Genomic DNA, 27,588 nt, shown 5'->3' on the forward strand with positions numbered 1-27,588 from the left:
AATGTAACTTTGTGATAAATTAGGTGGACCTCAATAAATAACTGGATTATAGGAAACAGTGGACTGAAATTAACTGTATTGCCTCAAGACACTAAATGACTCATATGTAATAAAAATCTGTGACTGCAGATGTACATTAATTTAGATGTGAATGTTTGTTTAATTTTGGTCAAGTTCTGACCACAAGATGTAGGTGATGCTGTGTTAAGTGTGGCACTGTCAGTAAGTAGACTCCTATGAACTCTGCCAAGTCTTTGATGTGATTGGCACACATCACACTTTTTTGCATTGCTGATAACACACACTTCTTGGTAAGAAGATACAAAATAAATAAGGTAAAGTGTCATCTTGGCATCGTACCAGGCTTTAGGAAAATATATTGTTTGGACTAAAAGCGGCTTCAAGCTTTTTTATGGCTAGAGCCTCTTTAAGGTACTTAATGATGGTGAAATAGCTTTAAAGTGAAACAGATTTACTAGACCAGCTGAAAGGCTCTCTCCAGCATCTGGCAGCTTTATGCCAGTTTTGTACCAAAGAATTACAAAATGACCAAAGTTTACCAGAAAGGTCAGGTTACTTCCATGGAAACATTTTCTTTGACCAAATCTTTCCCTTAGGCTTAGGCAATATAAACTGTAGATAAATTTATGCTATTCTCTTTCAAGCATAAAGCATGAAGTTTGCACCATTGCTATTTTGCACGTTGTGTCATATGGAAGAAAGCATATGTTTGTAGGTGGGCACTTATAAGCTGGTATGATTTAGAAAAGTATTCAAAAATCCTCTCATCTTCACCATAACTTAGTTTTGCGTGTTTGTTGTGAATCATCCCAATTCATCTCTGGCTCATCTAACTGTCATATAAGGACGGGAGCTTAAATCAGCTTTTACAAAATACATTTCAGTGAGCACATTCAATACATTTCACTGCAATAAACTCTTTATTTAGTGAATACAGCGAGGTGCTTGTAGTGGGCTGATGGATGCAAGGGATTTTTTTGTTGCCTTTACTCCACTTTCAGCATGAACCATTAAAGGATTTCTAGTATAAAGGAGTGCTTTGTTTATTTACACATCATGCTAACATTGAGATGTAGATACTCTAGTACCAGTGTGAGTTGTGCAGTGCACTTGCTAACTTTTTGGCTAATTTTTCTTTCTTGACAGCAACAGTAAAATATAGAAGTCAGTCTTTGAGATGCACATTAGCTTCAAGCACTTACTGAGAATGGGAAATAAAGCCTTGTCATGACTTTAAAAATAATTTGTGGAACTTGTTAAACATTCTTTCCTATTAAACATGTTTGCTTTATAGTAGTCTACATGGATGAACTTTTTTTAATCAAATAAATTAGTGTTTTGGTTGCAAATCCAATAAAATATGTAAAATATTTCTTCTATAATATGTATAAAACTTCTGCTACTTTTCCTCTGTTAGTCCATCTTTCATTTTTCCTCCTGTTCTACTCCTACATATAGAGGTTTTATTCCTTTTGATTTTTTAAGGAATTGGTGATATATTTTAAGTTAATAATTGTTATGTTGGCAGCTCTTGCACTTGGTATTCTGAAACTCTGTTTGTGCCTGGTGACAGTTTCTCACAGCATATTTTAATCCACACTTACACTGTTGCCAGATCATGGCACTGTGAGGTTCTTATTTTATACTGTGTTGTATCTCACTGCTAAGAATCAGTCTATAATATGTGTTGTTGACTTGGGCAATGTGAAAAAGACCTCTGGTTGTGAGATGCATAGAAAAGTGTATTACCCGTTGTGCACGTGAATTGCAAGAATTTAATGAATAGACTCTTGCTTTTAAATCTGCCCTTTTTTTTTTTTTTTTTCCTCTGGGCTAATAAAATAGTTAAGTGATCTCTTCTTACATGCTCATTCTGTCTTGCCTGTAGCTTGTCAGTGTTTTAGAGCAGCACGTGCCTTGCATAACTGGAGATCTCTGCAATGTCAGTGCCTACTCGTGGATTGTGTGCCTCTGCTGCAACCACTGTAAGTCTATGGTGCAGCCAACGAAGTCTAGATAATTACTCACTTAATTCCAGAGAGAGCTTAATTAGACAGTGAATTCAAATGGTATGTAATTATCTAAACTTAGGCAGAAAGAATTGCACTCCAGGATCTAATAGTTTCACAAACACAAATGCTGAACATGAAGATATTAAGTTTCAGTACTTAGTACATAATATAGATGATAGATGAAAACTGTTACTTTAGGATTTAGGAATTTTTCTTTCAAACTGGGAACTTTTAGACATTGAGCAACTTTGTTCCTGTTCACCTCTCGGAGAGAAAAGAACTTAAGTCATCCCAAGTGACTCACAAATTATTTAACCGTGAAGTATGAACTTCTCTTGCAAGTTCAGATGGTGCCATTTATCCTTAACCATTATGTGATCTAAGCATTTCTAGGCACAATAAAACAATTTCCATATTTCAGTAATTATTCCAGCAAATGTGATATATTTCATATTCATAAATGTGATATGTGTTCATACTCAGCATAAGTCAAACAATATGCATGTATTACAGCTGGATGTGAAAATTAGGGACTTTCTAAACCCCTTTTTCATACTTTTGGTGTGAAACTTTTTGCTGTGTATAAAATCTGAGAGATGTGCACAGCTAAACCTCACTATTACTCACCTATAAGTTTGGTTTGGGACATAAGTGATATGTAGGCTTGGAACCCTCTCTGTATCTGAATTTTAGCCTTAGTGACTAAAATTGATCTCCAGTTTCAAGAATCATGCCTAAATTTAAATGGTAAATCCTTAAGAACAGAAGAATTGTGGTTTATTTCTGGGATAGATATTTCAAGCTTTTACGGAGTACATAGATCTTGGATAGATTTGCTTCACAGGAGAGAATTTTGCACTAGAGAAGAAGTAGCAAAGAGAAGAGACTAGTCACTGAAGAGCTGTGCTTAGTTAGCCAGTTGGCATATGTGCACATGCAATATTCACTTGAATGATTTCTATTTGTAGTTCTCAGCTGAGTTCTACTGATGCAGTGAAACTGTTATCACTTTTAACATCTATCAGTATTTTCACAGTCTTAGATCAAAATATTGCTGAAAACTGAGCCTGAGAAACAAATTTGAAATCAATAACTAACACCAATTCTAATTAGTATGACTGGGGGAAGAGTAATTTTTAAGCTACATAATTTTTAAGGCATCTGCAGCTCTATCCCTATTCCCTTCTTTACTGAGATATCTTCCATTTTGAGGTAGGTTTAAAAAAGTCTTTAATAATTATGTGATTTTTAAAGACTTCTCTGTGTTCTGCTGCTTTAAAATACCTTTGTTTTGTATTGTCCAGTGTTTAGGATAAGTAGGATATTAAGAAATACAGTTATTTGCATTGCTGAACTTCATGTGAAAAGAACTAATGGTGATGGGAAGATGGCCTACATACCTTGGAGGTCTTGGCATTGCTCTGTGTCATGTGATTGACTGATCACCTCCAGAAACTTTCTGTGCATGTTTCTAATATATGAGAAAGCTAGGTTTTGCTGTGGCAGACAATAAGCAATGTAGGGAATCATCCCCCAACGGATTTGCTCAATGTTGAGTAGCTAAAAATGAAATTGTGGGAAGAAGAGTGCTGTTCTTTCTTTCCAGCAGCAGTGGAACTCTTCATGCAGCAATATAGTGAGATTACAGGCAGTCTAAATTGTGCTATGTTTCTGATTTTAAAATGTGCTGCTTCTATTTACCCTTTATTGAGTCATTGGTTCCAAAAGAGAAAAAAGGATGGTATTTTAAGCTGTTTGTACAAATTCATATCTTCCAGTCAACCATAGGATTTGGATTTAGTTTCCTTGTGAAGCTGTAAATTACTGAAAGTCCTCTGCTTTTCTATTTTCCAATTGATAACATTGCATGCTTGTAAGTGGTTTTGGAGATGATACCAATTGCTCTAAACATAGCTCTAAACTTTAGAGATCCTTTTTTGAAAAGGTAATGCTTAAATATTTCATCAATCTTGTTTGCTAGAAGGATATTTTTCTACCATTTGTTTTGTTACTGTATGGACATTATATCACAGTCTTATTTCTGCAGAATGTTTTTCTTTCCATGCATGGGGCACAAGCGTGTAGTTTTAGCAGACTCAGTTTATTCAGCAAAATACACAAGCTGGTACTTCATTGCTTTTTTGTAGAGGGAATAGCCCTGTGATAGTTTCTTCTAACTGGTCTTATAAATGATCTAGTGAAAATACTTTCTTATTAGTGTCATTCTTCTGAATACCTGTGCAGTTTTGAGAGGATTGAGTGCCCCATCCAATGAAAATGGTACTAAAAATCAAAGGAGCTATTTTTTTGGTGATGTTGGAGCTGAAGAAAAAAATGCCAATAATATATATTAGAAATGTTTTGCTGTGCATGGCTTTACCCAGCAAGAAGGAATCAATTTGGAATTTTTAAATGGGGACTGCCTTGGATGAACAGAGGGAAAAAATACAAGTTGTTTTGAGTTTTTATATGTATTAGAGGAAAAAATGAGCTCTTCGTGTAAACTGGTGGGTTTGAGCGGGATGAAATTTCCAGGGCTCAACAGGGTGGGGTTTGTTGATGGTACCAAGAGCATCCCTCTTTTATAGACTCTATGCCTTTCCTGAAATCCCAAGGGAGGGTGGAATGAGGGGATTTCATTCATAGGAAAGACTCTGAAGGACTGAATTCTGCTTTAAATTCTGGGGCTTCAGGGCTGCAAGCATTGGTGAGATAACTTAACAATAAGTCGTAATTTCTCACCAATAAGTCTTACTCTGGTACAGATGGAGCCAAGTCTCTATAGCAATTCTGCTGAGAAAGCATGATCTCAAGTGAAAGTAACAGCTTTTGTAAAGTGCCCCCAGATCCACCTATCTGGTGTCAGGCAGGTGAAAACATCTTGGCAGAGCTGACATAGACGTGCAGGTCTCTGAGCTTATCCCACCTTGTCTCTGCCACTGATGGTTGTGTCCTGCATGCTGAGCCTGGCTTTGCTGGCAGCTCCCCGTCCCCCCTCGGCCTCCCTCTCCCCCAGATAACTTTATCCCCATAACACAGATACTCAGCACTCCAGTCTGGATTTCATTTCTTCCCCTTCAGCCCTGCGATCTCGCGCGCATTCCTGACGCGTTACCAGCAGCCCCCATCTCCAAAAGTGCCGTATCAGCTTTCAGTGGCCCAAGCTCCGAGGGGAAACGGCCCAGTTCCTCTGTGCACAAACAGCTGGGCAGTTGTGGATGGAATTAATTGCTGATATGCACTGGGCTGTGTTTTTCTTCTCTTGTCATTTCCTTTGCAGCTGTGAAAGGCAAGGTTTTAAGGCTTTGAAAACAGCACAGACCTTCTCAGTGGGAGTAATGTAGAGTACTGAAATATATCTGTAGATTAGGATTTGCATACGAAGTAAAACCTCTCCTAAGCTGTAACAACCAGCACTGTTGACGTCGATATTCAAATTCCAGGTGCATCTTGCAAAATTAATTTTTGACTTTGGATTTTCAGCTTGAGAAAAAAATCTGTTTGAGGAGATTAGGATTTCTGAAAGCAATAATCATTGTTTTCTGAACATAGGAGTCTGATGTTGAGCGTTGAAAGCAATCTATTATGAAAATGGTTGTATTCCATGTATACTCTTGGAGCTAATTTATAAAACGGTCTGATGCTGCTTTAGCCAAATGTGAAACAGTCAACTTGCTGAAAGTCAAGTTCCAGGCTAGCAGTTATGGGAAATTTATCACGGGGCTGGAAAATACATATGTTATCAACAGGGCTGCATGTCTGCCTCAGGGCTTCACCCAGCCCATAACAATCCAAAAACAAACCACCCATCACAAATCAAAAAATGCTGTCAAAAGTAGATTCTAAGCCCTAATGCTCTCAGAAGCTGCAGCATGCTGGGCTTAGTTGTAAAATCAGTGGAAAAATGTGTGGTACCTGTTGTTGAAGATAATATTTTGTGAGCTTCCAGTATGAAAGTGCAACAGATATTTTTCCCCTTGTCTATTAAACTGTTTTAAATGTACTTTTGTTTCATAGAATTATTACACCTCCCCTACTAGCAGGCTTATGCTGCCATGCAGTTTACTCAGGGGAAGATCTCTAAGCTCTTTGCCAAAATAATTACAACTCTCCAAGGTATTTTACTAATATGAAGTATTTGCGTAACGTATATTTATAAATACTCTAATCCTAGAATGGATTGTTTAAACAAATACTCAAATGAGGTTTTGTTGTTTTAAGACCTGGTCTTAACAACTAAATAAATGAAGTTGCACAAATACGCTGAAAATGTCCCCACCAGCTTGGGTTGTGTAACTCCTTGTACCCTAAGATGAGTATTTCAAAGGTCCCACTGAAACCAGGGCCATTATTTGTGGTAAATACTGTTCAGAGTGAGGAAGGGTTGACAGACCAAGATCTTAATAAATAAATTAATCAAAATTGCACAACTCTTGAAAGGAGCCAAACTTTCAGTCTCAGCACCCACATCAGCCAAACTCTTGCAGAGACTGCTGCAGAGAGCTGTGGGATTTTACTTCCAGCAAATACAAAGGAGTGCATCCTTATATCCTAGTTTTTCAGGATTTTTTTATATCCTTTCCATGCAAGGGATTTCCGCTGCAACCTTGTGTCTGTCGTAGCTAACACCACGCAAGGGGACACCACCCCAAGTCTGGCTCACATGGTATGCAGGAAGTTCAGCTGTAGTAATTTGATTGTAAATCTGAGCCAGAGAGTCAGTAACTCAAATCATGGCTGTTACTTCAAAGAACGAAGGTTGCGTCCTTGAAAGGCTTCTAGTTTTAATAGCTGTACAAAAGTTAACTATTACATAAGTTGTATGTTATACATATGCATATGTATGTTCCTATCTTATTATAAATATGCATGTATCATAGGCACTCCACTCCATATCTGTCATACTAAGTACTTTTTTGGCAGGTAGCAGAAGTTATGGAAACAATTAAAATTCCTGTGCAACACTGGATTACTTATTTGTTTGGAAGAGTGGGTGTTGTTATAGGGAGGGGAGAAAAAGCAGAGTAAAACCAGAGTAAAAACATTCTGGAATGGTTTTGCCAGAAGGTCTTTTTGTCAAGTTGTGTTTGGACAGAAAGGTCTGAGTATAGAGTTCTGGGGTTTGCATTCTGGTGCATCTTGTTAGTAAATATTTAAGGAATTACAGAGTTGCAGTTGTTTTTATGGCCTGTAACCAACTGGTGATCCTTTCAAGGCAATAAACAGTGTATGGGAACAGTGTTCTTAATTGCCCCAGCGTGTAACAAGTTGTTAAAGTTTAGAAACTGGTTGTTCTCTGCTTTGCCTTCACTTTAATCTAATGCCTGTCTGACTGCAAGATTAGGAGTGGCAAAAAAATCCAACCAGTTTTAAGGAATTCATGTAGTGGCTGGGCAATTTAATTTCATCCAACAGTGAGTATCTTGATCTAGACTGTCTGCGCTGTGTTTTCCTGTGGGTTACATGACAGGTTGGTGGCATGATTTGCTTTGCAAACCTGTAAATAAGTTCATGTTTGTGAATCTTTTAGCTGCGGTTTCTTTCTCCACCCTTTTCTCATGAATAAGCTTGAAAAATATTTAGGACAAGATTTCTCTGGACTCGGTACATCTGATAGTATCTTTCTCAACTGTGGTCTTTGTATATATGTACTTCTAAAACAATTGGGAGGTGTGGTGCAGTGTGCTTCCTTGGAGGGAGGAACACTGTTAGTAAAGATTACTGATCTGTGAGAAGAGTCAACTACAGAAAATGCTGAAGCTGACACTGTGGCTGGGAGGAGTCTGTGGCTTTGGTTTGTAACTCCCTGTGGGTTTTGCCAGTGACTTGGAGCAGAGAAGTGTTTGGTCAGCTGTGGTGTAACACTGAAAAGATTCTTGTCTTCCTGACAACTGCATTTATCAGTATAGTAATAAGTTCAGTTTCTTAAACAACCTGACCTGCTACATGAAGAAATTGTATGCAGTTAATAAATACTTCAGATTGCTCTGTGTGTGACTGACAAGCCATAGTTGACTAATGAAATACAGGATTTGGCTGTACTAAAGCCCGAGACATCGTTGAGTGAACTTTGTGTAAGAGTGGGTTCATTCAATAAAAAATAAAAGGAGCATTTAAAGAGCCTTTTATTCCTGTCATAAAGATGCTTTGTGCTATTGCAGTTGTGTGTTTGACAGAACGGTTGGGGATGGATTCTGCAGATAGTTGTCTTGTAATTTGAGTGTCTTCTATTTGACACCAGCATGATTTTTATCTTCAGTGTTGTGACATGACTGGTGAGTTACAGTTTCTGTGTTTGAATGGAGTTTCCCACTGTAGTTAGTATCATGTATCCATAAATCAGTCTGTTGGCATTGGTCGTTCTGCATATTATGGGATGGGTTGGGGTTTGTTGGTTTTGTTTGGGTTTTTTTTTTAGGAAATGAGATCTGATTTTGCTTCTGCTAAGCCAAGGAGAATGCCAGACTCAGTAGGACTGGGCTCAGAGTTTTGAGTGTTTGTTGGCAGCTAAAGTGAGCACAGCCACATGGGGCACAGGGCTCATTCTGCTGTGCTGCAGTACCAGGGTCCCTGTACCTTTGAGGTTTTTAGTCTGTGAAATAAAATGAATCAATTATGTTTTGGTTTGTGGTTGAGTTTGGCTTTAGGTTGTTTTTTTTGAATTGTTGATGGCTTTTGGGTTTTTTATAGGTTGGTAATCTTGATATGTTTTAACACATGGCTCTAAAACAGCTCATTACTGGTCGCACAGTTACAGCAATTGTTGCACTGTAGTTCCTCATCTCTCTTTACTTTGTCAAAGTAGTTCAACTTCTGTGAGTATGTGTGCTAATGGGTTTTTATCATGTGTGTGAGTAGTAGCAGACTAGATATTCTCCCATATTAGTCATTGCAATGTGATAGATAATAGAGAAGAGTATTCTCATTTAAAGCTGTAGCAGAGTGCATGAGGCAGCCTTCATTCATGTATACTGCAATTGTATTGAATTTCTTTGATTACATCAGAGACATTCTTATGGTAAAGGCATGACCAACTAGTTTTAAATTGTTAATTAAATTCAATTTCCTAGTATCCAAAAGCATACATGCATCCTGGTCAGAGGAAAAAGAACTTAGGAAAAGAACTTAGTACCCGTGTTTTAAAATAAATAAACTGGGGAAAAGAGATGTACAAAAAGCTTCTAACTTTTAGTAGATTAATCATGCTTTCAACATCTGGAATGAAGGTTTTTCTTAAACACAGTTTTGAGATACGCAGTAATAATCCCAAAGCTTTGTGAGGGCAAGCAGAGCTTAGCCTAGGAGGCAGATACTGAGTTCTGGCATTAGTTTTTTTGCATTGTTTCCACATTCTGGCACTCCACTCCATTTCCTCGCCTCACTGAGCACTGAAAGGGACATAAATTGACATAACTAGATTTTTGTGACTGGGGCAAGGGAAGCAGCCTGAAAGATAAACTTTAACCTGTCATCCTGTCAACAAATTTGCATTGTTAGAAAAGTAAGAATTTATATACCATGGAGTCAAGAATAGTATGTAGGGACAATGCATTAAGATAAAGAAAGTGCATATCTGAAGTTGTATTTTTTTCAGCCTAAAAATAGAATCTAAACATCCCAATGTCTGATTTGCTCTTCCATTAAAAAATTTACTTTTCCATTTTTCTTTCATAAAAAAAGCTTTCAGTACTCTCATTGGCCTAAAGCAAGGAAGTCTGAACTATGACAAAAGTTAATGGGAAAGTAATGGAAGAATTTGGCAGTCCCTGTAGTTTTGGGACTGCTAACTTCTTTTAGCAGTCTATACTGTGTCTTGGGCATGCTACAGTTCAGTTATGCAACCCTGGGAAGTTTCTCTCCCACTGAATGCACTGCTCCTTTATTAAAGCTAATGGGAGTCATGTGTTTGTGTCAGTGGGAAAGCAGACCCTTAAAAATCTTTCTGGTAGATTTGGTGGAAACAGAGCTCACGTTCGTTATTGCTGTTCTGGGCAGTTGGAGTCTCATTAGCGGAATGTTAATGATGTTCACTGGACTTCATTATTGGACAAGAGGATGTGGTGAAAATATAAAACAGGTGACTTTTCAATCTTATAATTTCCTGTATTGTTGGGTTAATTTCTGCCTGTTGTGTCCTTTCTCCCCTCCCAGTACTTACGCACTGTTACCTGCAGCCTGGTGGATGTGATGCTGGGGGTGCTTCAGCCCTGAGCCCACGCTGTGGCTCCCCTCTCCTGGGAAGCTTACAGTAGCAACCATTAGATTTTCGGTCCTTCTGCAACCTCGGGCAGGAAGCAGATTATAAACATCTAGCAGGTAGGGGCCGGATTTTAGCTGTGGGACTGTCAGTCTTTACAGCGAGATCCGAGTGCGGAGGGGCCAAACGCGGCTTTGTGGGGAAGGTGATGGTGAGCCCCACGCCATCCCTTCCCTGAGCAGATGTTTCTGCAAACCCCCAGGAACAAAAACAAACCCACCGTGTCCCCGGCGAGCCGCGGGATGGGCTGGCCCCGGCGTGAGGCCGAGCCCTTGGCTGGCAGCGGGAATTCGCTTACCCTCGGAAAACGCGGCCTTTCGTTTTATCTCGCTGAGGCAACCGCGGGGGAACAATGGGTTATTAGAGCCTTGGAACAACACGGGCTTTGAGTGACCCCGCGTCACTGTGCTGTGCAGGCGAGGCTAAAAGGAGAGCCTGGCTGCCCTCAGTTAATTTGGCAGCTGCTGCCTGGGGCCTGGGCTGGTGGCGGTGTGAGGTGAGGGCGGCCATGGGGGAGCGGGGAGGGCTTCCCTCAGCGCCGTCCCTGGGAAAGGGAAAGAAGTAAACACAAAAACAGGGGGCTGGCAGAGTTAAAACTATTCCGTTTGGTTTCTCGTTCTGGTACAAAATCTGCTTTCCTTAATTCTTTACCTTTTCAGACAAAGCTGTTACGTTGCTGGGTTTTGTCACTGACAGTGAAAGGGGCTGGAAATGGCTGAGTGGCAGGTGAAGTGTCTGGTCACCTGCAGAAAGGTGCTGACCTCCCCAGTTCTACGTGGAATGGCACAGGCAGGCTTTCACATCCCATGCAGCGTACAGAGACTTTCATCTTTGATCTTGGCCTCCTCCCTGAGGTGGCATCCTCCCTGAGGGATCATCTCCCTGAAGCTGTGCACTTCTATAAGCAATTAGCTAGATTGTGCCATTGATATCTCAGATATTAGAGTCCCAGAATCACAGAACACACTTGAGTTGAAAGGGAGACATGAAAATCAAGTCAAATTCTTAGGCCTGAGGAGAAACATCCCCCAGAATCACACAGTGTGCCCAAGAGCATTGTCCAAACACTTTTGGAACTCTGTAAGACGTGCTGCTGCAACCACTGTCCTGGGGAGCTGTTCAGTGTCCAACCACCCTCTGGGTGAAAAGCTTTTTCTAATGTCTAACTTGCTGTACCAAAAATTTGTTTTTTCAGAGGAATAAGGTTGTAGGGCAATGTTTTAGCCTACAAAGAAGGTGTGTTCCAGGTATGTATGCTGCTGGTCTTAAAGGTGCACTTTTATTAGAAGTGCTCATATTTCCATGCTGGTAAAATATGTAGAGCTACAGAGTGGACATGAATTTTGAGAAAATCCAGAACATTCAGATATTTGCCAGTAGCAATACTCCTCTTTTGTAAATCGAAACCACTCTTTTAGTTCCTCAGCTTTCACTTGCACGCATACCCCTAACAACAACAACAAAAAGAAACTACCCCTCTTGATGACACTTCACTGTCTTGGGTAGAATTTTCCTGCCTCCAGGGCTGAAAGAGGAGCCCATCCAGTCAGTTATTTGTAGGTGAGTTGGTCTTTCTATGACGATAAATAACAAGATGATGAAACTCATTTTATCTTCTGGACTGATGTACCTATTGCATGCTGAGATTTTATGTGTATTTTTAATGTGTTTTTCTCAAAGCACATAATAATGAAGAATTGTGGCATCTTCTTCCTGGGTAGTTATCTACTCAATATGCAAATGTATTCCCAATGCCCTGAGTAGAAGCCTGCTGGAAGCCTCCCAGTCAGTCCTCACTGAACAGTTCCTGTATTGCATCTGAGAGTCCAGGACCAAAGACTTTGCTGTCAGTTTGGTGAAGGCAAAACGAGCTCTCCATGAAGGAGGAAATATTTAATAGTTATGATGTGCATATTCCTTTTTTCCTCTTTTTCTTCTTTTTTATCAGTTGGGGAAAAACAAGCGGTGGCAGCAGCTGTGCCATGTGAGCGAGTGTGTCATGAGCCTGCTGGGCAAGGCATAGTGAAGGGCATTATTCCACTGGGAGGTTGGCACTGGCCATGGCCCTCCAGAGTTGCCACAAAGGATTTTCTGTTCGACATCTAACGCAACAAGCACATTCATATGTTTGCAGAGGGTTTCCATGGAAACCGTGTAAACTGTGATGCTGGCAGACAGAGGCAAAGGTTATACTATTGTAGAGGCCCTTTTGTATTCTCTTTAAGTGTTTCAGAGCAGCTATATTTCTTAACTGATACCCTGAGCCTGTGCAGTTATTTGTTCAGGTTTTTGGTTTGGTCTTTTGTTTTCTCTCCTCTTTTTTCCCTCCTTGTCTTTTTCATTGTTATACTGAGGAGGTCAGATGAGATGCAAGAATAACAATGAAAATGTGGTTCTCTTTTTTTTTTTTTTTTTTAACATGGGATCACTTGAGTGTCATCATTTGAATTGCCTTATCTTTCTGTTAGTGGTAATGATGCAATTGGAAATGGAAGAAGAGGACAAAAAAAGAAATCAACCTTTCTGCTGCTCCTAGTACATTTCTCATTTTTGTTGAGTGCTTTTATTGCTCAGGTAGAACTAACTCAGGTAATTGCTCACAGGCACTTGGGGAATTTGAATGCTGGTTTCCTCTCAGAACTATGAACTTATGCTATTTATAGATACCAGTTTTAACACTGGCCTTTAGTATGCTTTGGGGGTTTGTGCTGTTTTTAAATTTATCCTACAAATTTAAATTTCCAAACATACCTATTTCTTTGTTCATGTTTCAGGAAGCACTCCCACCATGGGCACAAACGCTACTTATTAAGAAAAAATAAAATTATTGGCTCTTCTACAGGATTATCCAAGTTCCCCTTTGTTTGTCCATGTTAGCAAAATTATGCTTGTTCACAGCTTCATTATCATGGGAGGTTATTTTAAACCTATGTCTGGGCTCATGCTGCAGGTCAGAGACAGGTCCAGGTACTGTTTATTCACCTGCTGCTCTGTGAAAATGAGATCATACTGATCACACTGCACACGTATTCATTCCTGCCATTTAACTTTTGAACCTTTTGGTTACTTTAAGCCAAACTTGGTACAAATGTAAAAACAGGATTCGCTTGTGCTTTACAGAAGTTGATATCTGGTTATAGATGTAAGATTCTGATGCTGAGCAGCATCCTTAGTACTTGAAGTACAAGTTGCTCAGTCCATCTGATTGTAGAATACTGACTAAAAAAAAGTCCAGGTTAAGTATAGATAATAAATTGAACTTGATCACAGGTTGGCAGAATCAAGAGACAATTTATGTTCTCAGTTTTAAAGACTAAAACATACTTTGCTGTAAAAAGGACAAAAACCTTTTTGGTGTATAAAATACTATGATCTTAAATAGACAAGTAAAATTAAGGCATTGTGTTTCTGAGCTTGTGAAAGTGCTGTCATAATTACACAAGGCAGCATTTAGAAATTAGTTTTTGTGGATACAAGGATGAAACAGCCAACTTGGAAAACTTATTGTTGTGAGTGACAGTTTCTAACAAAGAATGAAAAGGTGGAATGTGCAGTTAGCTCAGGATGGCTGCTGATTTACTTTTGGACAGCCAGGCATGCCCATGACCTGCTGCACCATACCAGGAGCAGCCAGGAAGGGATAGCTTTGTTTGTTTACTTATTTCTCATGTTTTCCTATTTATATATCACATGTATAATTATTAAAGGCTTCATATCCAGTGAATGTGACAGTTAAAAATAACTTCAAAAAAATAAACCATTCATTTTAGCCTTCTAGAAACCACTGGTCTTCCAGTCCAGTATCACACAGTTGCAAACAACATGTTGAATATGACATGGAAATGAACACAGGATAGATGTAATGAAAGCCTTTCTTTATGTTTCATCCAGCATAATTGTATAATTGCATAATTGCACTCTGAGTGACTCTATTTGCCAGGTAGGAGTGTTTCTCATTATGAATTCCACTTTTCTGTGTCTGAAGCCAGAAGTCTCAAGAAAAAGTCTGTTCATCTAACACAAAACTTTGCATGCTTTCATCACATTATACTGGCTGCTTTGCAGTACAAACTTTGATTAGTTTTGATAATTCATCACAGAGAGAAAAAATGTACTGATGAGGAAGGCCAAAATCAAAATTCCTTAGCAATTTGCCAGAGAATTAAAAAGAATAAAATTATAAACCCACAGCAACCCACAAATGGCATCTTACATGCTTGTTTCAATGCACACTGGAAGCATCACTCAGTAATTAAAATTAAAATAGAAATCCAGCTATCTCACTGCCCAAAGTGATGCAAGAAATTAGCAAGTTAAAGGAATGCATCTTACAGGAAAAAATAAATCTAAGTACTGCCCAACTCTAAAAGCAGCCCCTACTATTTCTCTTCCAGAAACCTTTGAGATCAAACTCCTGAGATCAGATTAGTCCTGCAGTTTCCTTTTTTCCTCTTTGGATTAAGAAATGGGTTCCAAAAAAAAGATGTGGTTCCTCTCATCCCCGCTGTGGTTAAGGCAGAGCTCTGGCTGCCCTGGGTCAGTGTTGTCCTCTGCAGCATTCCAGCACATCTGGGAGAGCTGTCATGAAGGAGCCCTTGGCAAGCATCTAATCACCTATTATTCAGCACTTTATTAATCAAGTTTTGTGGTCGATTTTGGGCATGTTCTTGCATGGAGATCTTTAATTCTTTGAACAGTTAGGTTTTACAGATGTTTATAAAAAAACCCCACAAAGCACCCTACACAAAAGTGAAAAAAAAAAACCAACAAATTGAAAGATCTAGAAAAGATGTTACTTACCTTTATTCATCAAGTGGATGTAGACATTTTTCTGTATCATCAATGATTTTCTAATGGTATAAGGTGAAATGCTATTTACGTAGGATGATTTCCATCATTTATTCAAGTATTCAGAAAAAAAAGCTCACAACATAATGTCATTTTTCTAAAAATTGCTCATTGAGTTTTAAATTTGTTGCTTTTAATTCTCAATGTTAGAGTTGAGAGAAGAATTTGCCCCTACATTTCAGGCTCTGAACTTCAGCCCATGGATAATGTCAGATATTTCTACTCAGTATAAACATACACAGGTTTAAATGCAAACAAGCAAATAGCATTTTCAGGTCAAGTTTAGTAATGAGCTTTGGAAATTCAAATAAAATTACTCTTAAGTATTTAGTTTTATCTAAAATACATTTTATTTCTTTATGCTATTTTTTTAGTTTATCTAGGAGTCAGATCCGTCTAATATATATTTGTTGATTTCAAAATATTCTTGAAATTAGAAACAAAAAAAACCCAGTAGAAGTCAAAACTGGAAGAATTGTTTGGGAAATGATTTGAGGGAGAGTCTTTAGTGCTGCATGTGACTGATCAAAGGCTGCACGTGCCTTCAGAATTGCAACTGAGAGTCTTTGCAACTGGAATTCTGAGTTATTGGTGCTGCAGCTCCTTCAAGTCCCTGGTTAGAGGAGAAACCAAGAAGCTTTTCTTCACTTGCATGACAATGCTGTAGTGTAAAGTGAGTGTCTTCTGAAGCAGTCTGGGGTGGATGGTTGCTTGTACCACCTTTGCTGGGAAGTTTTGTTCTCAGTTCATTGCACCATCTCCTCTTCAGACATGAAATATTAATGCTTCATGCAACTGAGATCAAAAGAGAGGATGGTTTAAATCTCTAGGACGAGTGTTCAATGTCAGCTGGTTTTCCATTCTAGGAACAATCACAGATGTGTGTAAGTCCCCATGATTTTGTGTAGCATGCCAGGATGCATCCATGCTCTGTAATACCAGAGTAGTTTGTTGTGGAGTGTCTTTTATTGTATCCAAGTTTCCAGGGCTTACAGGCAATGATGAACAAGAAGAATTATGGGAAAACAGTAGATAATTGCTTGCACTGGAAAATAATAGTAACCTAATTATTAAATATTTATATATTCTGCTTTTGACTTTTAAAATATTGCTCTTACTACCAGGCTTGATGCTGACTCACCCTACCCCTCACTGTGTGTCTTACCAAAGCTTTTGTTAGTGAATCTTCAGCACTTGTTCAGAGATATGCTGGCTGCTACTCTGGGCACATCTCCTCCTTTGTTCAGTGCTGTGTTTAAGTCCAAAGTGACCCTCTGCCATCAGCTGGGCTTGCTTGAAATTCAGTGGAATAGTTTTTCATTCCTGAAGGTGTGGAAGACCTTTGGCTCTCTAAATTCAATGTACTTTTCTAATACCATGAGCAAAAGGTGGCAGAGACAAGAAGGAGGTCAAATTCAGGCCAAGACAATTGAGATTGATGTGCATATTAATACAGGTTAAACTTTGAAAGCAAATGAAACTTCTTGCATATGTTAGTTGAGTAGTTTGTTGGGGGTGTGGGTTAATGATTTTCAAGCAAGATGAAGACAGTATTAACCAAAAATGTGTTTCTCACTACTGTAAATCCTAGGGATTTCCCTGGAAGGATAATTAATGCTGCAGCTAATCAAGTAGTTGCCTTTTGAACTTTTGAGTAGGTCGGCCAGGCCTTTGTGGCCCTGCTCTGCTCCACACTTTCCCCTGCTCTCCTCCCCCAGATTATTTTTAACCCTGATGCTTTTGTGTAACCACTGTAGACTCAAGGTTCATGGAGAGATGTGCTTAGCACAATTAGGGAATGGTATTTTCAGAGGTGGGGGACTGAAACACGTACACTGGGAGAGGTAGGATTGCCTCAAGGCAGTCGGGAAGAAATGAAAAATTGTAGCATGAGGTACGTGTAACTTAAGTCCTCTACAGATAATAATTTTGTAATTATTAGGGATGCAACTATAACCTCCATCAAATTCTGTGTGTTTGTTAACTTTTCCCTTGTTATGTTATGACAGTCACAAATGTTTGTAAATGGACTAAAGAGTGGAAAAATTGTCCCATGTGCTAAGGCAAAACTAATTTTGGTAATGGAGAAAAAAGAAAGTCTTGGAGTCTTGAATGGGGTAAAAAAAAAGAGACTCTCAGCATAATCTGTGAAGAGTGATTTGCAATTTTTTGTCCCTTATGCCGTCTCATGGCTGATATAAGCTGTTAGTCCTATTAACAGAGCCTTCCCTCTACACCTTCATTTGAGCTTGCCTTTTCAAAGCATTTTAAGCTCTTTTCTCACAATGCCTAATGTTGTTTTTTTTCTTATTCATGGCCAGTCAGCGGCAATGTACCTGCTGCACAATCAGGACTGGGCTTGGCTGGCAGAATTTGTCTCGCACATTCATCAATCCCTAAAATCACTATTTGTAAATTGTAATTTAAAACCTTAAAACAACCATAACATTCCCACTAAACCTTTTCTTCATATGTGAAATCAATATGTATAGTTGTGTTGTTTTATCTAAAATATTTTGAGTTTTTAACTATAGCTATCATAAATCAGCTTTTTTTAAATACTCCTGTTTTCTATTTAATGTGAGAATGATGTATAAGTCAGTAAAATGTTAAAACTCCTTTTTTGAGAGGTTAGCCAACTTATTCTGACATAGTCAAGCTGACATTGGTATATTAATGTGACTTATGTTATTGCTTTTCATATAAAATTTATGGTAGAGTGATTCAGAGATCCCAAGATGAACTGGGGAGAGTTGTACAGGGTGTGGTGCATAATATTAATAAAGATACAATTTGTACTGAAGACTGTATGATCGAAGACCTGGCACAATTTCATCTTCTCAAGATTCCAGTTACAGTTGTCCTACTGAGATTAGCTGTTGGCCAGGTTTCCCAGTGCTCACTGGTGAGTTAAGGAGGCGTTGAGCTGCAATTCTCTGTGGTCAGTGCATGGTGGTGGTCTTAAATGAGCTGTCAGTGGTGCTAAAGGTTGGGATTTGATGTGAAGAGAGAGGAACCCCAGGGGTTTGGGCTATAAAAAGGTTTGACTGCGTGCTGCCATACACAAGATCAGTTGTTCGTGTAAATATTTGTAAAATCCATCAGTTGCCTTGTGTCGATCATCTGGATTGCCCACCATCACAACCTCTCACCCTCCAGCAAAACCCAGGGGGCAGCTGCTTTGGCCTTGACATTTTTCTGCATCATCACACACCCATAAATCACAAAGACTTTTCATGTGCCCTGGGATTGATGAGAGGTTTCCCTGCTCTCCAATGTCACACATTGTACCAGTGATCCAGGAGGGCTTGTAGTCCCTGTTACTCCAAATGGCTCTGTCCAAGTTGATGTGAGTCGATGGATTTTTTTTTAAGTGTTTACATAACAGACAATTAGCAAGTTAGCTGATTTATCTAGCTGTTAGTAAGTTATCTTACATAGGTCTGCATATAAGGAAGAATTGTTTTCCCCTGCATCTGTGCAGGTCAGGGATAGCCCAAGAAAAAGGTCACCAGAGGAAGCTGGAGACTTTGCAGGAGAGGGAGAGGAAGAGTGTTGTGAAATATGGAAGGTTGTGACTGCAATCAGCTTTTCCAGTTTTTTTCACAGTGAAGTTCTTAGTTTATACTGTGGAGGAACCCAGGTTTCATGTTTTTCAAGAGCCACAGGGACATTGTTCAGCCGTTGTCTCTGTGTGTGGGTTATGTTAGTGCCTACTTTCACAGCTTAATATGGATAAGTGCTACCAGAACATAATCTTTTAATTTAGCTCTCTGTTGTCTACTGACTCGTGAAATATTTTTAGGTGACTTAAGTACAAGTGATTATGTAGATAAGCAGAGGCGAATCTTTAAAAATAAAAAAGGCCTTTTTATTGTCACCTGCATGAATTGTTTCACCAACAAATTCTAGATTCCTCCTCTGCTACTTTTCTGTAACCAGTTTGCTTGTTTGACTGGGTTTGATCTGACTTGCACATTTTGTGTGCAGAACATCACAATCTCAAAATGTTCGTATTGTCTGCACAATCTTAACAGTTTTCATGTAAAACAAGAAAAACATTTAATGGAGTGGAGCAAGGAAATCATAACATTGCTGACTGCTCAGGTGTCACACAATGCAGTGATGGCAACATGCCAGTGGTGTACTGCCTTCCCTTGGCACAAAAGGTTCCCCAGTGGGCAGGGTGGACCTTGGAGCTGAACTCTCAGGGTTGTGCTTTTGAGACCAGTTTTATCATACTGACTCTCAGAAAAGGGTGACTGGATAACTTGCTTATCAAGTGTTCCCTCCCTTTACTTACATGAAAAACTCACACAGCAGTGAAGGAATAGCAAAATATGAATGATTAAAGTAGTTTGGGTCTACAGGCTTAAGCATGCAAGTTCATTTATGAGACTCAATGCAAATAGCTTTTATGGCCATGTGGTAGAGCATATTGGATACATCAAACCAGCATTCTAGGCTCCGGAAGTTTTTTCCTGACTGCTTGTGCTAAAAAATGTTGGCAAATGTGGAGGTGCAGACAGCACCTGCTACAGGCTGAGTGTATTATAAGGAGCCTTCCTTAACAGAGAAAAAACGTCACCCCTGCAGTTAAAGGTAAAGCTACAGGCCTCAAACTCTCATATTCTGTGTGGTTGTTAGCGACCCACTTAGTTCTTACTTCTTGACAATAAAGTGTGTCTGGCTCAATTCCAGTTTACACTGAGAAAAGTGTGAGTTGCACAACTTGACTGTTTGTACTGACTTTAACATTGAATGATATAATTGAGGAAAAAATAATGCTTTACATTTAGCAACACAAAAGCAAGGTTCGAATGCACCTGAGTACTTATTTCTTAGGAAAAATATATCTTGCTGCCAGACAGTCTCTTTAATGTGGTGTCTGAAAAGAGCTGATAATTTTATTAGCTTGCTCTGTTTAAAAGCAGAGGGACTTAAAAATGCAGTGCTGGATTAGACTATTTGATTAGTAACCAGTTTGGGCTGTAGTATGACAAATTTTTTATGGCTGCATTACTACTGGAAGAAATGGTGTTAGACATTCTTGTATCATCATTATTTCAGAACAAACATTTGTGTAGCTATGCAGTTAATTGTCAGGCTAACTGATACAGCTGAAAATTAATCAATTTTTTAAAAAAGTAAAAAAAAAAACAAACAAAAAAAAAAGCCCTAAAAGAACAACAACAACAACAACCAAACACAAAAAAGCCCCAAAAAACTTTAAAAACCCCTTACAAGCATTTGCTGGTATGAATCTGAAGATGTGATAACAAGAGAAAGACTGAATGGCTGGGCAGGCTGGAAGGAGGTATTATGAGGAGTATTAAGTGCAAATTAATTTCTGTCAATTTAAGGGTGTAGTTTGGCTTGAGTGCTAGTGTAAGGAATTCCTGTATATTAGTAAAATCAGTTAAGGAAATTTTGAACAAACGTTGCCTATCTAGGTATTTTCAGTTACACAAATTAAGTTCAGAAAATTCTATCATCTGACCACACATCTTACTCATCTGAACAATGTGTAAAGTAAGAAAATTCCAAATCCATTGTAAGATTAAAAAAAAAAAAAAACAAAACAAAAAAAAAAAAAACCACTTTCAACTCAGATATTTATGGTATTTGATGTCTCCATCAGGTGAATTTCCGAATAAATTTAATTTTGAGGTACTTATCCTTTTTTTTTTTTTTTTTTTTTTTTTTTGCCTTAAAAGAGTTGCAGTTATTCATTTCTGTGTCATTACTTCAATGTGTAGGAGGGAGGATGAGCAGTTGACTTTCTAGTGGCAGAAAATAGCATTGGTGACCCTCTTGTCTGTCCGTATTCTCCCACATACTTCCCTGTCCCTCTCAGCCGTTCCCCCATATTCCTGAAGTGTGTGTGTTCTGCCAGCTGACGTACGTAGCTGACGGAGTTTGCTAAAGCCAAGTCTTTGATTCACACTGGAACCTGTTTCATAGGGAGGCTGGAACTGAGATCAAGAGACGCCCAGTTTGCTTCCAACAAGTCTCCTGGCAGACAAGATATTGGAGGGGGGGCGGTGGGGAGAAAGAGCAGACTGTTCCTTAAAAACAGCAGCGAGGAATCACAGGAGCAGAAGAGCTCGGTGTGCTCCTGCGAGGGCAGCTGCTCTGGTGTGGGGTAGCCCAGCTCGAGTGCTCAGACCCCAAATCAGTGGCACCAGTTAATGATGCCGTGCACACACTGCTGGCTTGCAGCACTGGGAACTCTCAGTAAGATGGATTGCACTGCATAGAGAAAATGGAGATGTCTGAAATCAGCCAGAAAAGATCAGCATAAAAGGTAGGTTAATGTTCTGTTGCTAGGTGATCTAATAATTTGGTCCCTTTTCTGTTACTCTGTCTGGTGGTATTTATTTTTATATACATTCAGTACATTATGAAAGATATAAATATATCAAGTCAGTGCTTTCTGGGGGGTTCTTTCTCAATATAAATTTTCCTCACATTTAGTCTCCTGCACTTTTTTTACTTTAGTACTTCTTGTTTCTCTGACCTCATTATTATTTTTGAGCTGTTGTTGTGATTTAACATTCAAAATAGTTATTGCAATAAAAGCAGCACTACAGGGTACTTAGACTTTACAAAGTGTCAGATGTGGATGCTCAGATGTAATGTTGCAACCTAAAATCAACAGTTCCAAGTTTTGGGAAAAAAAAAAAAAAAAAAAAAAAAAAAAAAAAAAAAAAAAAAGCAGCTTTCATTAAATAAACCTTACTCCTTAGCAGAGAGGTACACAGTTCCCTGACAGAGGGGGTATGTTCTGCTTTCTCTCTGTAGCCCAGTTACGGGTATGAAATACAGAACAGGATATGGAAGCCAAACCCATGAGCTATATAAGGCATCAAAGCGCTGGAGGACACGACCTGTTTTCTTTTGTATCAGAATTCAGTTCAGCATGAACCAGGAGGGCAGAACTAGGAGGGGGAAGTGGAGTTAGATTAACAAATTACGTTGTAGCAAGACCTAGTGAGCCTTTTTGTTTTCAGGTCCTTAAAAGTATTTTCAGCGGAGATAAGGATTCTGTGTAACAAACATTATCCATTCTGACTTTCTGCTCTTAGTTTGGCCCAATGTTGGAGCAGTTGAACTGCTCTTCTTTAACTTTTAATCTCTTTTTAGTATGTCAGCATGTGCATGTGAGGCCAAAATGTGGGCTAAAATGTGTGCCTCAGCAGACCAAGAGTGATGGCTCTCACCAGGATGGAATCAGATCTGAGTTTATATTTGATTTCTCTGTGTATGTTTGTCCATTCTGACCACTCAAGATACAGTGTCTTGCTGCTATAGGGGCTCTCATTTCTACCTGTGCCTCAGTCTCTGCAACCATTCTGGAGCATGCATGAGAAATGTTAGCTAGTACTGTTCAGGAAGGTGGTACCTCACTTTCTTTGATTCATAAACAGCATTGGAGGGGGTGGAAGCCAAAAGTACCCTTGCAGCAAAGCTGATTGCTTCTCCAGGCACATGTAGCACACACACACACACACACACAAAAAGAAAGGTGGAGGAGAGGGTTCTCTATCACAATTCATAGATGTTGAGATCTGGATTTTCTGTAAATACTTTTGTCTTATTGCTGATTCTGTGCTGAGAAGGAGGTACTGATTTTTTTGGTCCCCTAAAGCTGATGGCATTTTTAATAAATGTCCTCTTTCTTAAAAAAAAAAAAAAAAAAAAAAAAATCAGAAGATGCAAATAAATAATAAAAGAATGGTTGATTTGTTTGAAAAATGTCCAGGAAACAGTAGGGGTTATATGAGAGTCAGCCTGGGCCCAACAGAGCAGGCATTGAACCAGACCTAATAAGAACAACTGGACCCAACACCCATATTATGTTCAGTAATGGAGGGGTTTTATACTACAAGGACTTCAATGTTGTAATCTTAATGGCTGGAGGTAACAAACCAGGCTGAAAGGAAAGAGGAAAAACTAAAGTCCAAGGCAATTAGAAAAATCTCTTTTGTGGATTTTGGGTATTGCCAGTCACATTTGTGCCATTTTTACAGATGAATGGGCTTTTCTGTCGCTGTAAGAATGAATTGTAAAGTAATGGACTTGAACTAATTATGTCTTATAAACCTATAATAATAACAATAAATGTGTTTTGAAGTTCAGATATGCATGTAGTTGATCCAGCCAACTGAGTCGATCAGCAGCTGAGCAAGTCTCCTACTTGGGGTTAACAGTTGAGGTTTTAGGGAAATAAATGGTCAGATAAGACAACTCCAGGGAAGGAGGAAAAGAGCAGGAGTCACAGCTGGTCACCAGTTCAAGCAAGGTTCTTGCTATCTGGATTTTCTAGACTGTTTTTAGTTACCTGCAGGTGCTGGAAGGTGTCTGTTCTGGCTCAGATGGAGGCTCTTATCCCAACACAGATGGAGAGCAGTGAAAGCTGACAGGTCTGGTTTCGAGTTTCTCATACCTTGTGGCATTTAGCCAATGATCTCATGGTCTTATGTTTTCTCCTGATGCTTTTTTTTTTCTTCTTTAACCTCACCATTTCATACAGTAGGTAAGGGAAAGTACACACAAGGTGGAGAAGGGGAGGCATAATACACAGTTACATTTATAGGAGTATTTTTCCTATGCTGAGTGGTGGTCAGATCCCTAGACATCATCCCAAGAGTTTATTCTTTAGAAAAACTTCAGCTTCTTTCGTGCTTCTAGCAGATTTTTCCCTAACTCTCACTTCCTTGAGGCAAAGCCCTTGTTTTCTCCCCAGCATCCCCAAACTGATCACACATCCCAGGCTTTCCAGTGGTCAGTCAGCAAATGCTGAATGAACTCCTACTGCACCCGAGCAGCAAAAGCAAAACTCACCAATGTGTTTCCACAGCCTCTGGAATGAAGCCATCAGAGTTCATGGAGCTTGTCTCCAGGATGTGAATTATACATCCCAGAACATGGTATGTAATCCAACATGCCAGGTACCTCCTGGGAGCTCTGTGTGTGCAGCTGGATAATGTTGCTTCCCAGATGATGTTTTCTTTTTCTCTCTCTCTCTGTGCGAAAAAAAAAAAAAAAAAAAAAAAAGGCAGGAAGAACAAAACCAATTAAACCTATAGCGAGCTCTTGTGTTTCATCTCAATCCCAAATTTTATCTTTATCTGTAGTGTACAAGAAAGTCATAGACACAGTTTTCTTGGCTCTTATCTCCTAATACTTTCTCAGCTCTGTCGGTGGTTTCTGTCTGGAGTTTCTTACTTAGTTACAGGGCTGCAGTGGCCCAGGATTTCATCCTTTTGCTCTCCCTTGCACTGTCAGCAAAGCCATTTGGGAATCAGTGTGGGAAACTGGCTGAAAACCAATTTACATCCTCTTGCCAGCTTGGGTCGTGGATTGGCTGATCAGCAGAGGGTGTTATAAGGACTGTAGGCAGGAGGAGGGCTTGGGCTGCTGAAGCTGGTTTTGACAGGGGTTTCCAGTGTTTCACCTGGGAAATACATGAGATTACAGTGGAGACAGTTTGGATGCTCCACGTTGGCTCACTGCTCACAGATTACCCCAAATGGTAATTGCAGTGACACAAACGAGGGATGGGTGAACTGTGCCACAAAGCAAGGACACTTTGATCCACTGATACCAGAATGTCAAACCACGCTTGACTTGGGCTTCTTTTTTCCTCTGAAGATGTGAATTTACATACCAAATATTTTTGCATGCAAATATTTTTATATTAAATTTATTATTGACTGTAGATATTTGCATGTTAAAATGTATTTTCATAATACACTTATCTCGTCCTTCAAATCCTGCTTCTCTTTGTTCCTCAAACCTGAGAAATTGTGCCTCTTGAGTAGCTTTTGAGGAATGGTGTTCCTGAGTGTGCTTTTGAGTCTGATTCTTTGTATGAAAATTCAGGTGTCTGTTTCTTTCCTTTTGATCTAGTTCTGTTTGTGTTTACGAATGCTTATCAGGTTTTTTAATGAGATTTTTAAGCTTTCTACCAAGACATGAAAGTATTTTTGTTGGGTTTTTTTCCCCTTTCTTAATGTAATGAGCTTCAGTGAGAATCTTTGCATATAATTGCACACAGAAGGGGAAAAGCTAAAGCTCAGCTGTTTGCCATAGATGTGGCCTCAGTGCTGTATGAGCCAACATACAACCTTCTCTGCAGTTCCCTCAGTGTCTCCAAGTGTTTCATGAAAAAGCAGGCACCAGCTGGAGCTCTGGAAATTCCCTGGTGGTCTTTGAGTGTCCTGAAGCCTTGTCTTTAAGCTGTGGTTATGAGATGCTTTGAAAATGCTGTAATTGAGGAATTTCTTCATTCAATTTGAGAGATGAGCTCTGAGCAGATACTAAACAGGCCTTCTCTTCTGGGTGTTTGCTTGAACAGCTCAGGAAAAAAAGCTGTATAAAAACCTTGGGAGGTGGTAAGTGTAGTGTAAAATTACAGAGGGTAGTTTGTCATAAAATGCACAGTGGTCATTTCAAATGTCACTCCTAATTGTATGCTTTTTGCTTATTATTTTTCCTTGAATAGAGATGGTTATGCACTATCAGATAACTTACTAATGGTATTTAAACATTTTTCCTAGAGTCTTTCCTAAATTTTCTGATTATGGTAGTTATTCACTTATTCTCCTTTCATTTTAGATGACCTGCAGAGATGTGAAGGGACATCAGTTGTGTCCAGACTTGAAAGTTACGCGCACTACCCTCCTTTGAACTAACATTTTTCCCTGTTTTTCTTTTGTTTCAGGGGAAGCCTTCCCTCCACAGTGTTGAAGCATGAGTGCTGATGCCAGCCAGGTGGTGATCACTACTCCTCCCCCAGCCACGATGCCTCACAAAGAGCGGTACTTCGATCGCATCAATGAGAATGACCCGGAGTACATCCGGGAGAGAAACATGTCCCCTGACCTGAGACAGGACTTCAACATGATGGAGCAGAGGAAGAGGGTCACCCAGATACTGCAGAGCCCTGTGAGTGCCACTCATGGGGAGTAAAAAGGAAAGGCTGTTATAAAAAAAGGAATCTGTGTCACAGCTAGATAGAATATCTCTGGACCATCTTCTAAGGAAAGTCAGTGAACAGATTATCCAGCATTCTGTTGGTGTAGCATTTTGTCTGTGGACAAGCAGCCTTTATTGTGTTTTTTTCTCCTGATACTTTTATATTCTTATGGTTCATTGCATTGTTACAGAAAGATGTGGCTGGCTGCAGGGTTCCTAATTAAAACTTAGGGGCAAGGAAGAGAGTGGAGGAGTCACTGGTCAAATAGGAACAAATTAGGGCATTACGTGGTGTTCTGCTTTATGGGTTTGAATATTAACCTATCATTTGCATCAGGAATGCTTTAATTAACATTTATAATTGGGTTAAGTTTATTTAAAAACTAGACTATGTTCTTTTTATGTCCTTGAGGGTGATCATTCCCCAACTTGGCCATATTAGTGCTCATCTACTGCTTGTGTAAGTTCAGTACTTGTGTAGAATACGTATAAGAATATTCAATATATTGAACCACATTTGTAGTAGTTTTAATTTATATTTTAATACCTGTGTTCTTTGAGTTTAACCTGATGAATACATTGGAAAGTAACACTGTTGCCTTGAGTACTTTGAAGCCATAGGGAGTGAATAAGGCCTGTGGAATGATCCTTTAGGGGTATCTGTGTGTACATGAGAGTATTGAGGATAATGGGACTGGGAAGGGGCTAAGCAGCTTTACAGATCCTTCTGTCTTCAGTTTCTCTGTAAATTGGGGTGCTTCTGTAATTTTTTGAAGCTTTTCCATATGTAAAGAGATTGCAAACAGCTGTTAGTAATCACTCTATTATAGTCATCCATGAATAACAGGATTGTTTGCTAAAGTGTTGTCGTGGAGTGTCTCTTGGATCTGTGTGTTGCTTTGAGTATAATGTGAACCTGTTGACTAAGGAATTTATTATTTTTCAAGTCAATTTGTGCAAGCTTGGGTTTGCAGCCAGGCTCTTTTATAAGGAAAATACTCTAAGGAGGTACTGCATAATGTTTTAATCATGATAACTTTATATTAAATACTCAGTTGTAAAATGTGATCGGAGTCTACTCATTTTTGTTAAAATATTCACATATGAGTAGCCAGGACTCACAGAAAGACTAAATCTTTAGCCTAACAGATAAAAATAAATTTGAGAGATCATTTGATTTTGTATGTGAGGGTGTTTTTTTGGTCCTTTTGATGACAGTATTGAATCTGATGAGTGTAACTATTTCATTAACATTTTGGGGCATCTTTTGCCAAGTCTGCCTGATGTGATTAATGTCCCTTTGCTGCAGGCTCTGTGGTGGTTTTTTTAGTAGATGCAGTGTCAGCATGCAGATTTTAGGAAGGGATGTGAAGAGGGGTATGAGCCCCTGAGTTTAGGCTGCTGTTTTAACAGAAGGTTGTGGGACAGGGAGCTGCTGGGCTGCTATCAATGTCCTGCTGCAAGAGA

At 39.2% G+C, this 27,588-nt stretch overlaps 1 protein-coding gene across 13 annotated transcripts in view; it reads left to right on the top strand.

Annotated features, from left to right (window-relative positions):
* The window catches only part of ADD3 (adducin 3), a 91,988-nt gene that overhangs the window by 41,665 nt on the left and 22,735 nt on the right, over positions 1-27,588 (top strand). For 8 of the 13 annotated variants that reach the window (XM_056494766.1, XM_056494770.1, XM_056494765.1 and 5 more), the window contains exon 3: positions 25,868-26,091. In XM_056494766.1, the coding sequence (XP_056350741.1) occupies positions 25,897-26,091 (195 nt within the window). In that variant the 5' untranslated portion in view covers positions 25,868-25,896. Of the gene's footprint in view, positions 1-7,425; positions 7,448-10,189; positions 10,350-21,041; positions 21,446-25,867; positions 26,092-27,588 lie in introns of those variants that run through there. The other 5 variants (XM_056494764.1, XM_056494774.1, XM_056494767.1 and 2 more) reach the window with 4 other exon arrangements.

The sequence above is a fragment of the Oenanthe melanoleuca genome, chromosome 6 (assembly GCF_029582105.1).
Source record: "Oenanthe melanoleuca isolate GR-GAL-2019-014 chromosome 6, OMel1.0, whole genome shotgun sequence".
Classification (NCBI taxonomy): Eukaryota; Metazoa; Chordata; class Aves; order Passeriformes; family Muscicapidae; genus Oenanthe; species Oenanthe melanoleuca.